The 15,789-nt window shown below is 33.2% G+C and overlaps 1 protein-coding gene across 11 annotated transcripts in view; it reads left to right on the top strand.

Moving 5' to 3' along the window:
- Positions 1-15,789, top strand: part of WDFY3 (WD repeat and FYVE domain containing 3) — a 309,091-nt gene that overhangs the window by 158,672 nt on the left and 134,630 nt on the right. For all 11 annotated transcript variants that reach the window (XM_031664581.1, XM_031664584.1, XM_031664580.1 and 8 more), the window contains 4 exons: positions 3,850-4,317; positions 5,209-5,310; positions 7,798-7,991; positions 14,979-15,436. In XM_031664581.1, the coding sequence (XP_031520441.1) occupies positions 3,850-4,317; positions 5,209-5,310; positions 7,798-7,991; positions 14,979-15,436 (1,222 nt within the window). The remainder of the gene's footprint in view (positions 1-3,849; positions 4,318-5,208; positions 5,311-7,797; positions 7,992-14,978; positions 15,437-15,789) is intronic.

Genomic DNA, 15,789 nt, shown 5'->3' with positions numbered 1-15,789 from the left:
TAATAAAATAAATAAATAAACAAAGTAAAAGAAAAAAATAGGGACTTCTCAGAAAACTTCTAATTTATAGATTCCAGCTTAACCATTCTGCAGTTAACTCTTTCTATGAATTAACATAAAAATATCGCAGCAATGTAATTCCTATTTTATGCTTTATTGTTGTTTCATTTGGTTTATCAGTGTGATGTTGATATTGGCATAATAGCTAATTACAACAGTATAATTTTGAAATAATGAAGCAAAATTAATCTTTTGCAATATCATTGCCTGGTTTTGTCTCATTCATAACAGGGATAATAGTCATATAACCTAGCACCTCCCAGGGTTATTGAGAGAATCCAGTGACATAATGTCTATGAAAGTAAGGCTCTCTAGAAAGGATGACGCCCTAAGAGTCAGAATTTATGTAATTATAAGTGACCTAACTTTTCTAAACATCAGTTTCTTCTTCAGAAAAACTGGCATAATCTTCTATATAGTGAATGGGTCAAGCTACATCATTTTGAGTTTCCTGTATAACTCAAAATTTTCTGTTTCCCATGGTCTACTTTCAGCGTTATTGCAAGAATCAAAGGAAATAGCTGTATTCCATTATGGAAAGAATGTGAAATAGGTTGTCTTTTATATTTTCTAGCAGTATTGAGGTGTAATTTGTGTACATTAAATCTATTCATCTGAGTGTTGAATTTGATGAGTTTTGACAAGTGGATATGGTTGTGTAATCACCACTGTAATCATGATGTGGAATATTTTCACCCTTCTAGAAAGTTTCCTTGTTCTCCTTGCAGTCAGCCCTCCCCACCTTAACGCTTGCCCTGGCAACCACTAGTCTGTTTTAGTTTTGCCCTTTCTAGAACTTAATACACTGTAATCATATAGTATATAGTTTTTGTGTATCTGGATTCTTTAGATAAACTTTAAGTGATTCTATCTAATCACTCCCCTCTTAATCGGGGAGAATGTGTTCCAACGTCCCCAGTAATACTTGAAACCACAGATAATACCAAACCATATATATTCTATGTTTTTCTTCCACATACATACATATGATAAAGTTGAAATTATAAATTTGTCACAGTAAGAGATTAACAATAATAATAAAATATGAAAATTATAGTAATATACAATAATAAAAGTTATGTAAATGTGTGCTCTCTCTTAAGAGCATGAGTGCTCTCTCTCTCTTAAAATATCTATTGTATGTAATATTTTCAGACTGATTAACCATGGGTAACTGAAACCACAGAAAATAAAACCATGAAAATGGGAGGAATATTGTAATACTTTGGAGAATCACCCATATTATTGCGTGTATCAGAAGTTTGCTCCTTTTTAATGCTGGGTATTACTTCATTGTTTGGATAGCCCATAATTTATGTATCTCTTCACCAGTTGATGGACATTTATTTGACTATCAGGAATAAAGCAACAGTGGACATTTATATAAAACAAATCTTTCTGTGGACATACGTTTTCATTTCTTTTAGCTAAATACAGAGCAGTGAAAGTGCTAGACCATATGGTAAATGTATGTTTAACTTTATGAGAAACTGCCAGAGTATTTTCTAAAGTGGCTGTCTCATTTTTGCATTCACATCAGTAATGTCAGTTCCAGTTACTTGACGTTGTCAGTAACACTTGGTATTGTTAGTCCTTTTAATTTTAGACTTCTACTAAGTATGTAATAATGTCTAATTGTTATTTTAATTTTCATTTTTCTAATCGACTAATGAAGTTTTACATTTTTTATGTGCTTTGTCACCATCTGTTTCTCTACCTTGGTTCAGATCTCTGTGCCCATTGTTTGATAGGGTTGTTTTATTGGAGTTATAAGAGTTCTTTAGATATTCTGTATAAGTTCTTTATCCCTTAATATGTATTTTGGAAGTGTGTTCTCTTCGTCTTGACTTGCTGGGGTTTTTTTAATGCATCTTTTGAGAAATGGAAGTTTTAAATTTTGATGAAGTCCAGTTTTTCATTTCAAGAATATTTTGTGATTATTTTTCTCCTATAGAAGAAATCTTTACTCAGATTCACGAAGATCTCTAATATTTTCTTCTATTTTTTTTTCTTTATCCAGTGTTTCATATTTTAACTCTTAAATTAAGGTCTATAGTACATTTTAAGTTATTATTATAGAGGGTAGAAAGTACTGGTTTCTTTTTTTAATATGGATATCTGAATGTTCCAAGACCTTTGTTGAAAATATCATATATGACTACATATATCTGAGATACTTTCTGAATTTTGTTGGATTGATCCATGTGTCTATCCTTAAGCTAATACCACAGTCTTGATTGCTGTAGCTTTATAATAAGCCTAAAATCAGGACACGTAAGTTGTCCAGTTTTGTTCTTCTCAGAATCATTGGCTATTCTAAGTCTTTTGATTTGCCATACAAATTAATAATCCTGTGAACTAATTTTTTTTGAAAAGCTGCTGAGATATCAATTATTCTTTTCCAGACATCTTTACTCTTTATATTCTGTAGGTAACCGAAAAACAAACTTAGAAAGACTAATAGACACAGGAAACAAAGATAAACTTTTGGTATTTGCCATATATGTTATAAACAAGAAATCAGAAAATTGAAATCATATGTAGGCTGGAGATTTTTTAAATTCCCTATGTTTTTAAGAAATGTCCAAGTCAGGATTTCTGAGCATTCTTTTTTGTTTGTTTGTTTGTTTCACAGACAGTATTGCTTTCTGTCACTCAGGCTGAGGTGCAGTGGTGTGATCATAGCTCACTGCAACCTCAAACTCCTGGGCTCAAGCAGTTCTCCTGCCTCAGCCTCCCGAGTAGCTAGAACTACAGGCACATGCCACCATCCCCAGCTAATTTTTTTTTTTTAATCTCCTGTAGAAATGGAGGTGGTCTTGCTATGTTAGCCAGGCTAGTCTAGAACTCCTGGCCTCAGGCCATCTTCCCAAAGTGCTGGGACTACTGGCATGAGCTACTGCCCCCAGCCCTGAGCGTTCTTTCTACTCCATTTAAGAATTTTGGTAGTTCTCTGGTTTATTCACTTTCTAAAATCCAGCTTATTCTGTAAGGCACTATGTTAATTTTTTGGTCATACTTGGAAATGACACATACTCCTAATAGCTATTGTTCTGGGGACTACTTTTAGAAGCAAGCTGCTTATTTTCATGTACTTCAAGTATAACTTTCTGCCTTAATTTCTTTATGATTATTGTCGCTGATTTGCCTCACCAGAGCCATGTATAAAGATTTTTTTTTTCCATTTGTTATGTTTGAATAGCTGGCCATAAACTGCTTTAACAAATGTCTGTATGAGTAAATTGTACTTTTAGCTAGAAAACAAAACAAACTTCCAGCTTAAAATTTATAAAAACCATAGTGTTCTAATTATAAAGAAAAACTGGAATTTGGAAAATTTTTCCCCTCCTATTTTCCTGCTTCTTTATTGATGTTCTCAGGCCTGTAACTTCTTAAACCTCAAAGTCTTTTTAAACTGAGAGACAGCTGTCCTTATAGTCAAAATCAATCTCATAGATAATTAAATGCTACACTACCACACATTTCCAAACTCTGAAGCATGGATGTTTATAATATGCTTTTATTCCCTCTAAAACAGTCCAACTTTTCAATATACACTATTAATGAATTGAAATATTCATCATAATGCATTAAAATTTTAATCAGTGTTATTTTTAATTAAATGATTTGAACTTGATGAAGAAAAATAAGACCTTTTGTGAAAACAGGATTATGTTCTTAGTAAATAATTGATAAATGTTATAATTCATGATGTGTTTAAACAGACTGGTTTGCCATCATTAAAATATCACATAATACCTACTTTTATGTTTTTCTTCTCTGTTTTAGGTCACAGTGTGAGAAACATCCAGGCCTTTGCAGTTCTTCAGAATGCATTTTTAAAAGCAAAGACCAGCTTCCTTGCCCAAATCATCCTTGATGCTATCACAAATATCTACATGGCTGACAATGCCAATTACTTCATCCTGGAGTCACAGCACACGTTGTCACAGTTTGCAGAGAAGATTTCTAAACTCCCAGAAGTACAAAACAAATACTTTGAGATGCTGGAGTTTGTTGTTTTTAGCTTAAATTATATTCCTTGTAAAGAACTTATTAGTGTCAGTATCCTCTTAAAATCTAGCTCTTCTTATCACTGTAGCATTATTGCAATGAAAACACTTCTTAAGTTTACAAGACATGACTACATATTTAAAGATGTGTTCAGGGAGGTTGGCCTTTTGGAGGTCATGGTAAACCTTTTGCATAAATATGCTGCCCTGTTGAAGGATCCAACTCAGGCACAAAATGAGCAAGGTAAAATATTGTCTGTAATTTTATTTTTGTTTGAAAAGGGGTTCAAAGCAGAGAGTTTTTTGTTCTTGTTCCCATTCTTTGGTTATTGATTTCAATGACTTCCTAATGTGTATTATTGTGACATATTAGTGAACTATATTTTCCAAAATTTACAGGTTCATTCAACCTCTGTTAGGGAATTGAGGAGGAGGAAGCTAGAATTATGTCAGTGTATTGGAGAGAGTTTAAAGGAAGGTAAAAACCGAGGAAGAACTTGTGTGATCCACATGACTAGTATCTACTGCCTTCTGCTTCTAAGAGCGAGTTTTAAAAGCTTCTGAAAATAATCAGATTTATTAATTACAACTAATAAATATAGTTAAATGTATAGTTACTTCAACATGTTTTTATTGTATAGAGAAAATAAGTATATTTAATGATGTTATATACACAATGTATTATCATTGGGTACCTCTCTGATAAATCTGATAAAAGTACAATAGTATCTGGTAGTTAATAAGTATTAAATGTGAATTAATACAGGTTGAATAGGTAACTTTATTCATGACCTTTTCTCTCTTTGGTGAATCAAAATCTAGCATTCTCCTATTGACATCCTTTATTAGGAAAACCCTCTGTGAAGATGATATATTTAACCTTTGTATTTTCATTTTTAATATTTATTAGATAACTGCCACTTGCAAGCATACTGAAATAAAATCTGTTAATGTTGATTTTGAGCCTACTTTTACAAATGTTGGACACATGCATCATTTTAAAGATTATATTATATGTGTCATATTAGGGGTAAAAGTGAATACTGAAGAAATAAAGAAATTATTACAATAAAACTGAATCAAGAAAAAATAAGCTTATCACTTTTGTAATTTGGACCTTTGAATCTTTTTTTAGGGGACTCAAGAAATAATAGTTCAGTTGAAGACCAAAAACACCTGGCTTTATTGGTTATGGAGACCTTGACAGTGCTTCTTCAAGGATCAAACACAAATGCAGGTAATTTAAAAAGCTATAAGCAAATACTTTGGGAGATTACCACTGGTTACATCTTCTGTGGTGATTCTTCCTTCTGAAATCTTCCTGTCACTTAAGAGAAAAAACTATTGATTCAGTTTGGTACCCATCATGTTCCTAAAAATTCAGTACTTTACTTTTGACCATTAGCAGTACCTTGATGACAAAACATATGACATTGTTACTATTTCAAAATGATGTTTAAATTGCTTTTTATAGTGTCTTCTGTTTAAAGTATTCTTCTAATTTTTTACTGGTACACTCTTACTCAAGTAAGTTGCTATTTAATTTTTTCCTAAAATATTTTCTTTACACAGTGATTTAAAAAATATATTTAGTACTACAAGTTAGAGTATTATAATGTTACGACCTTCAGAAAATACTGAAAAATGATTCTCTAATAAAACGTAACCTCTCCAAGGTTAATTAACTTTACTAAATATTTTGTTTAATTTTGGTCTCTATTTCTCTTTTATCCTTTTCTACCTGTCATTAACAGATAGGCCAACTATATTTATAAAATATCACTCTTGCATTTTAAAAAAGATTACTTGAGATTTTAATTAACATCAAACAACTCTCAGGTAATAAGGTCAGTGCAACTTCAAAGGAATAATGAGGGGAAAATGAGTTCAGATTAGTAGGCTGGGCCCAAATCATAGGGAGCTTTTTAGGCCATGGTAAGGAGCTTGAATTATATTTTAAGTGTTATGGAAAGCCAGGGATGAATGAACCCCATGCACTTGCATGACTGCCTGAATGCAGAGAAATTCAGCATTCATCATGTTTTAAATATATTGTGTATCCCAGGTACCATGCTAGCTAGGTGTTAGAATAACACCTAGATGCCAAGGTAAGATCGTTCTTGCTCCCCAGGAATTAGAATCTAGTGAAGAAAATGTAGACACATAATTATAAAAGTAATTAGTTTAATACAACTTTGGCAAATGCCAAGACTTGAATGAATTTAACAGGTAATTGAAGCAATGAGTATGATGACTTTAAATTGATACTGTAGTAACATTTTGTCTATGGCATAATGCATAATCTTATTTCCACTAACTAGGTTTAGTTAACTGAGGTACTCAGAAACATAATAAAGATACACTAACAGGAATTTGCTTTGCAAATTAACTTTCCTTGAGTAGACCTAGAAGTTGCACAGGAAGAGATTGGACAATTGGAGAGCTTACTCTGTGTGACTAAAAGTCACTTAGTACATCTCCCAAAGTGCCAAACACTTTCATACAATTCTTTTCAGTTTTTCTCTTCCTAATAGGAAAGAGATTACTAGCTCTGTGATGTTAGGCACAAAGCAGTGCTTTACTCACAGTTTAAGTATTAAATAATATTAGCCATTATGATTATCTAGTGGGTCCTTACTGACAACCGGGAGGTAACTAAACAGGCCTTCAGGTAATGAAAGGCTGTCACAAATTCCATGTGCTGAATCTCGAGCACATGGCTTAGACTGACTTCATGATCATACAATTTTTATGAAGTTAGCAAATAGAAAGCCACTAAGCAGAGAGGGCAGTGTCTGCTATAGCAGAATACACTGTTTCAGTGAACGTTTATTGAAACACAGGAGAAAATCCAATAGTCATGAAAGACCAAATATAAATAATAATAGTAAGACTGTTTGTTATAAACCATAATAGAGATATAAACAAGATGTCCTAAAAATGTAAGGGATAGAAGAATTACTTAGAGGAAATACTAATTAGTCATTTCAATCACTGGGCCCATTTTTTTAATACTGGAGGATGATATTAATATTTGATGTGAGAACAGTATCACTTGTGAGCAGGATCACAGGCTTACAGAGCTGGGCTGTGTAGGCATACATCCTTTTCTGTTGCTTACTAGCTGTATGACTTTGACTGCCTTACTTCTATATGGTAGGGGATGAGTATTAAGTAAGTCAATCTGTGTAAAGGCTTTGGAGCAGTAACAATGACACATGCTTTCTGTTACAGAATTTGTCACTTTTTGTTCTTATGCTCTACCTATGCAACAAAACATGTTGGTCCCTTGTAATTTTTCCCATGGTGGAATAATTTATTCCTTTTCTTTCTTGCTACTATTTTGGAAGCTATATTCATTTAAATTTCCTTTATTTAGGCTGTTGTTCCTCTGAAAGCCTTTTACATAAGTTGATTACAATATAGAGTCTCCTGGGGTTTACCTAAGAGACTTCTGAATATTCTAGATTTTGAGAGCTTGGGCATGGTGAACATATCACGGCATTAATCTTGCATTAAGAAAATGTAGAGAAAATTTGCGTATACCTTTGCTGACAACCTGCTGTGCAAATTTGTATTGTAATTTAAAAGGTGAAATCATTGGGTAGGTTTTATTTACATTATTTTGTGTTACTTTACGAAAAATAATTGAATGTTAATTTATCTGACTTGTCTCAGAATATTTTAAAGTAGCCATTATTGGACTTTTTTTCCTTCCTTCAAGGAATTTTTCGAGAATTTGGAGGTGCAAGATGTGCACATAATATAGTAAAGTACCCTCAATGCCGGCAGCATGCCCTGATGACTATCCAGCAGCTGGTGCTCTCTCCAAATGGGGACGATGACATGGGCACTCTCCTGGGGCTAATGCATTCAGCCCCACCGACGGAATTGCAGTTGAAGACTGATATTTTAAGGGTAAGTTTGATAAATGTGTTTCCCCTCTTTTACTACTAAAATCTGTGGTTATTTTAAAATGATCTATATTTAAGTTAGAGGCAGGGAAATTTAAAAAATCAAAATTACCCAGAAAACTTCACAACTTTGTACACATTAGGAATTTGGAAAAACTCCAGTCATTTATGTCTTTCAGTATATATTTAACTTACTGCTGATAAACCTTTGCAGTAATTATCTTGACTTATTGGAACTCTTAAATTAAATATTAGTGAAGTATAGGATCTTAATAAATACTAAATATATATATTTTCTGTTCAATTGAATTCACTCATAGTGTTATGCATCTGTGAAATGAAATGCTAGATTTGACATTATATACACATGCATGCATATATGTATGTATGTAAGTAATGGATATCCTAGTAGATATCAAACAATATACCAGAAGTTTTACATATGCTTTTATCATTTACTCCTTAGCAATATTGTAAAGTAAGTAGCCCCCTGTTTTGCAGATGAGAAAACTTAGGTTTAAAGAAATATATAACGTATATTGTTTACGTAAGTGACTTTTAGTTAGTAGAACTGACCCCCAGATTTCAATACCCATTTTATTTCCACAGCACCATTGTTTTACACAGACTTATACACTCACATTCTCTCATATTACTGAAATCATTGATACTGTAAGAAATGATATGTAAGAAATTTTTAGAATCAAAATATAATCAAATGTTTCACTTTCATTTAGAAGTGAATTTAGTAATGCAAGTAAGGTGTAATGGAAAAGTAAAGACTATTAAATATTAAATGATATATTTTAAAAAATTCCAAGTTCCAGATATAATAGTAGCTAACATTTATTGACTGCGTTCTATTAGTACTATTGTATGCATTTATGTGCATCTACTTATTTAATCCTTATGATAAAAATAAATACTATTAGTGTCCCTGCTTTACATATTACAAACTGAAACACAGACTGGTTAAAAAATTTTCCCAAGTTGTGTATGCCTAGTAGGTAGAGGAGCCTTGATCTGAACCCATGTAGTCTCTTTATAAAGCTGTGCTTTTAACTTATGTGCGGTGAATAATAGTTGTTTTAATAAAAAGAGACATAGCCTTCTCTTTTTGTGACTAAAAACCTGCTCTTGGATTTAAATAATATCTGAGTAAAGTGAGAGAAGTCCATTAAAATTTATGTTCTTTAATTTATTGATTGACGCAAGGTTTCTAAATACAATTTTCCATTATAAGGATTCAGGCCTCCTTGGTAAAATGCTTGATTCCAGGACTAGGGCAGAGAAAGAAACAAAATAAGCCTAAAACATTTCAGTTAGCCTTTAAAAAGTAAAGAAGAGATCAAAGAAAATAATTAAGTACAATCAAACAAATAAATGAGAGAAAAGGAAAATCTCTTATTTATAGTCAAAAGTCAAAGAAAATCACCATTATGAACTATCATAGTAATAATTGGTTCAGGTAAAATTCATCACTGGCTACTAAAGACAGTAGATGAAAGTTTTAGAAATGAAGGGATTTTTGCGTAGTCTTAAATTGTGTCCTCAAAAGATATTTCTTAATTTCGAGTGCTAAAATATTAGCTTTACAGTGGACCCTACCTTAACTAAATGATCAGCATTAACTTTGCCAGTGATGGACAAATAAACAGCATACACCTCCTGATATGAAGCACATAGAAAAATTCATCTCATTTTTGTAGTTTTTCCTCCCAAAAGTATATAATATGAATCTGATTATTAGAAAACATCACATAAATCCTAATAGGAGAACATTCTATGAAATAACTGGCCTAAACTCTTAAAAAAAAATGAAATGAAAAATGACTTAGGAACTGTTCCAGAAAGTAAAGAGGTTGAAGTGACTACTGAATGTAGTACATGAACTTGAATTTTCCTTTGTTATGGAGAATATTATTGGGATATGGAAAAAACACAAGATCTGTAGATAAAATAATTGCATTATTTCAATGTTAATTTTCTATTTTGAGCATTGTACTGTGAGTAGTAAGAGAATTCTATTTTTTGAAAAACACACTGAAGCTTTTAGGGGAAAAGGGAAGTGGAGAGAGAGAAATTAAGTAATATGGTAATTTTTCAAGAATCCGAATGAAGGATATCTGTGAATTCTTTCAACTGATTATGCAGTTTTTCTTCAAGTCTAAAATGACATTAAAATAATAACAGACAAACCAGTGTGTTTAACCTTGCTTGCTTCCAAGGCCCTTGTGACCCGATCTCCCTCTCCTCTGACGACTTCTACTAGTACTCTCACCTGTGGATGAGGAAGACATTATTTTTCCTCTACCTGCTGAGTTCTTAGCTAGGACAGACTGGTGTTACAAAAGACAAATTAACAAGAGAAAAACAAGCAGAAGTTTATTAACATGTGTACCTCATGTGTGCATGGGAGACAACTAGGGAAAGATGACTAATTCTCAAAGAGGTGGCTTAGAACTCCATTTTATATGGTAGTCCCCCCATATCTTCAGGGAAATACATTCCAAGACCCCCAGAAATGTCTGAAACTGCAGATAGTATGGAACCCTATATATACTATGTTTATACCTGTGATAATGTCTAATTTATAAATTAGGCACAGTAAGAGATTAACAACAATAACCAATAATAAGATAGAATAATTATAACAATATGCCAGTGTCCCTACTCTTGTGCTTTGGTGCCACTATTAAGTACAATAAGGGTTATTTGAACACAAGCACTGGGAAACCTCCACAGTTGCTCTGATAACCGAGACTATACTCAGTGACTAACGGGCAGGTGGCTTATACAGTATATGTACACTGGACACGGGGATGAGTCACAGTGGTGTGGGGCAGTGTGAGATTTCATCATGTTACTCTGAACGATACACAATTTAAGACTTTTGAATTGTTGTTTTCATTCAATATTTTCAGGCCAAGTTTGAGCACAGGTAACTAAAATGAAGGAAAGCAAAACTGCAGAGAAGGGGGACCACTGCGTAGCATTCTCCACAAAGAACCGTACATTTTTAGAGAAATGATGACATAAAGAGAAAGGACTCTAGGGATATCTAATTGTGGGAAGGCAAATAAATGGTAGATAAAGAATAGTTGGTAGTTTGTTTTGTGCATTTATTTGCTGTCTCCAGGCTGAGAAGGGTCTGACTTCATCAAATAGGGAATGGCAGAGAGTTTTCTTATATCTACTTCTTCTCAGTTGCCTTCAACTGAAAATAATCCTTATGCCAAAGTGGCATCTTTTGAGGTGGCATATACTAGTTTCCTACATGCCCATTTCAGCCACAGACATTACAGGAGTTATTACTTCTATTTTCTTTTACTTTTATTCAATTAAATGCTTCATTGGTAATGAAAAAATAGCATTTCTTTCTTTATGCTGTTATATATTTCATCATGTTTTGATGGTGTATAATGACAATTTTGAATATGCATCTTAAAAGCAAGATTAATCTCACCACAATTTATCTCTTAGACAAAAAGGATATCCACATGAATGTCAATATTTGAAGAACATTTTGTATTTGAAGGAATTGTTGGGAGAATATAGATGGCGTCAAAAGATGCTAAGGTTGCCAACTTTTTTAACATACCATTTTCTCCTCTTTTGGTACCTTATTAATTGGATTTTTAAAATATTGGTAAGCCAACAAGAAGTAGTTGACTGACCCATAATTTTGAGGCAGTGCTCTGGTTAATGTTAGTAACTGATTCTCAGGCTGGAAGAGGGCAGTAGAGGGTCGTGATATTTTGCATTTACAGATTTCCAGGGTATAAATACTCGCATTGTGGCCCATTCAATCAACTAATGTGCCACTGAATGTAGACTGGAAAGAGATGCACAGTAGTACACCATTATATAGCATTTCCTCATGCAGATATGCAAAAGCATAGATAATAGTAAAACTCAGAAAATAATTAGAAACTGATGAGTTTTGAGTATTACTTTTGTCTTTAAAATATTTAGTTGTAAATTTATTACTTAATTTTAAATTATGATTGTACGTTTAACAACTGACTTACAAAATTCCTGAAAATACAGTACTTGACCTCTTGAGAGCTGGTATGAGCTAGCTCTGGCATTCTGCTTTGAAGGGATAAAGTAGTGTTGTGTGCCAGTAGGGAAAATTTGGGTTCTCAGTTTCAATTTCCATTTTTATTTCATTCAGAATTGCCTCTTAGTTCCTCCATTCAACTGACATATACCACAAACCTATGTAATTTAATTTGTAATTATTTATACGCAAACCTGACATTCCATGACATGTCATGGAAATTCTCCTGATGCACAAATTTGAATTGTATGAATTGTATTTATGCAAATATAAATAATATATAGCTGATTTTGTCTTATTAACCAAGCAGCCTCTAGATCTCATTGCAACTTTGGTGTTTGCTACTCGTCATCATTTATTGGTGTAAGTGGGAAGTTACATTATTCATGGTATTTGAAATTTTTCAAATACTGAGATTGTGCTGGGATAATGTCAGAGCGCCAACAGATACCAATTTTGAGGAAATAGGAGGTAGGCCTGTCCAGAAGTACATAATATAAATTATTGGACTAAAGATTCATAAGCAGCAGTTTTTCTAACCTCAGTCATAATTCTAACCAGTGATAGCATTTTGTACATGTTACTTTAACTTTGAACTCACCCCTCCTCATCTATAAAATAATACTTGTCATATTTTTCTCCCAGTATGTTTTTGAAAATTGATGACAGTGATAGGCTTATATGCCAGGCACTTCTCTTAAGTGTTTTTACATGTATTTCCTTTGAGGCTAGTTATTGTTGTTTCCATTTTACATAAGAGGAAACTGTGACACAGAAAGGTTAAGTAACTGGGATGGTTAAATGCTTTTTAATGTTGGAGTCGGAATATGACCCCAAGCATTCTGAGTTCAGCCGTCTTCAGGCTATGTTATAAGGAGTGTGTGTGTTTGCACACACGCATACGTGTGTGTGTGTTGGTTAAAAAGTCTTTTGTTAATATGAGATATTTTAAGTATTAATACAGTTTATTAAATTTGACAATATAGGGAAACTATATTGTTACCAGATGCTAAAATGGAAATTTATTGATTAAAGACTATTGGAAGGAGTACATTGTTTCTATATTTTATTTACATACATATTGCATATTTTCTGTCTTTTAAAATATTAACGCATATATATGAACAATGAAATCTTCATAACTTCTGAAGCAGTGTATGTCAAAAGGTGACTAATATATTAATACAGGTTGAGCATCCCTCATCCAAAAACCTGAAATTCAAAATGCTACAATCTTTTTGAGTGCTGACAAGTGGAAAATTCCACACCTGACCTCATGTGATGATAAGTTGCATGAACAAAATTATTTAAAATACTGTATAAAATTACCTTCAGGCTATGTGTATAAGGTATATATGAAACATACATGAATTTTATGTTTAGATTTGGGTCCCATCCCCAAGATAACTTACTGTATATGTGCAAATATTCCAAAATCTGAAACTTTTCTGGTCCCAAATACTTTAAATAATGGATACTCAACCTGTATGTAGCCTTTTCATTCTTCAGATACCATTAGAAATGTGTGAGATCTTTTAATAAAATGACTTTTTTCAAATGCAATGATTGGACAGATTAGAAATTATATCTTAAGTAATAGTAAATACCCATTGTGCTACAATTAATGAAACAGAGGGCAAAGGAGTCCACTGTATCCATAAAAAAGATTTCAGATTGCTGTTTGGGGCATAATGTCATGATTAAGTGCAGGAGTAGGGTAATTAGACTGCCTAGGTTTAAATTCTACCTTTATTATTATATAAGTTGTATAGTCTTTGGAGAGTTATTTTACCACATTGGGCCTTAATTCCTTATCTATAAAGTGGAAATAATAATAGTACCTTACACACAGGATTGTTGAAAGGATTAAATAAGATAGTGCATAAAAGTACCTAGAATGCCTAGTACATAGCAAGTACCTGATAAAATATTAGGTGATTTTGTAATGTGTTTTTTAAAATCATAAGCTGGCCAGGGCAGTGGCTCATGGCTGTAATCTCAGCACTTTGGGAGGCAGAGGTGGGTGGATCACTTGAGGCCAGGAGTTTGAGACTAGCGTGGCCAATATGGTGAAATCCCATCTCTACTAAAAATATAAAAAATTAACTGGGCATGGTTGTGCGTGCCTGTAATCCCAGCTACTCAGCAGGCTGAGGCAGGAGAATTGCTTGAACCCAGGAGGTGGAGGTTGCAGTGAGTCAAGATGGCACCCCAGGACTCCAAGTTGGGTGATAGAGCATGACTCTGTTTTTGTTTTTGTTTAAAAATATATATATATCATAAGCTAAGTTAAAATTATGACAGTTCAGAAAGTAAATATTTGATTTACTTATGTACTTCAGGTTTTCTTTCTTAAAGCTTACAGCTGTTTTGGGAAAGATCATACTTTCAGCCCTCAGGCTTCAGTTCATTTTGGAAAAGAGAATGTTTAATAAGTCTTCTGAAGTGAATCTTCTTTCTAAAGAATGAATGTGGTCACTTTATAGGAGACAAAAGACCTCAGATCTTGGCTGCCCCGACCATCTCTCTGATCCCTTCTAGAATTAATCAGTTTCTATACACATAGTCATAAGTTTTCATGATTGTGTAAAACTAGATTAGAAGATGTATTTTACTTACTTTGTAAAGTCACTGAATTCATTGATGTCATAATCAATTAAAGACTCTGGAAAAGCTCTTCAACCAATATTTGGATATAGCTTTATTCTATCAAAGAAATATGTGATATTGTTTCCTAAAATTACCTTCAGCATTTAATGTGACATTTTTTAATTAGCAAAATATTTGATATGCTTTATAGGACCGTTTATTGGGTAAATTTTACAAGCATGTCAGATTCACAGAATGTACAACCTCCATATACATGCTAGTGGTTTGTTTTTTTAATTACGTGTATTTTCATTTGTTTTTTTCTTTTGTCTCCTGTAGGCCCTCCTGTCGGTCCTTCGAGAAAGCCATCGTTCAAGAACAGTTTTTAGGAAAGTTGGAGGATTTGTGTACATTACATCCTTGCTCGTTGCTATGGAGAGATCTTTGAGCTGTCCACCCAAGAATGGCTGGGAGAAAGTGAACCAGAATCAAGTATTTGAACTTCTTCACACTGTGTTCTGCACGTTGACTGCAGCAATGCGCTATGAGCCAGCCAACTCTCATTTCTTCAAAACAGAGATTCAGTATGAGAAGTTGGCAGATGCTGTTCGATTTCTTGGCTGCTTCTCAGACCTAAGAAAAATAAGCGCCATGAATGTCTTCCCCTCAAATACACAGCCATTTCAAAGACTTTTAGAGGAAGATGTAGTCTCAATAGAAACAGTGTCACCCACGTTACGGCACTGCAGTAAACTTTTTATTTATCTTTACAAAGTAGCCACAGATTCTTTTGACAGGTATGGCTCTGCTCTGTCCTCTGAATTAAAGGGTGTATACTAAGCATGACTTCAACGTTAAGACTTGAATTATGAGTTAATCCCAAAGAATATGAAAGTAGATGAATGTTTTCTCCTGTTTGTTTGAGGTGTATCACTTTATTTTTGAATATTACTCTTGCTCTGGTATTGTTTTTTTAGCACGGAAGCCTGTGTGCTATTTGTAAATTCAGGTTCAATTAGTTCTCATTGCAGTTACTGGAACAGATTCTATGAAGTTTCCTTTAATGATCGTGTTTACTATTGTCTTTTTTCTTTTTAGCCTTAAAAGGGGCATCTGGACTTACTGATATGTGTTATCAACAGAACATCAT

Source organism: Papio anubis, chromosome 3 (genome assembly GCF_008728515.1).
Source record: "Papio anubis isolate 15944 chromosome 3, Panubis1.0, whole genome shotgun sequence".
Taxonomy (NCBI): domain Eukaryota; kingdom Metazoa; phylum Chordata; class Mammalia; order Primates; family Cercopithecidae; genus Papio; species Papio anubis.
Note: the sequence above shows the minus strand (reverse complement) of the source record. Positions and strands in the feature narration are given on the sequence as shown.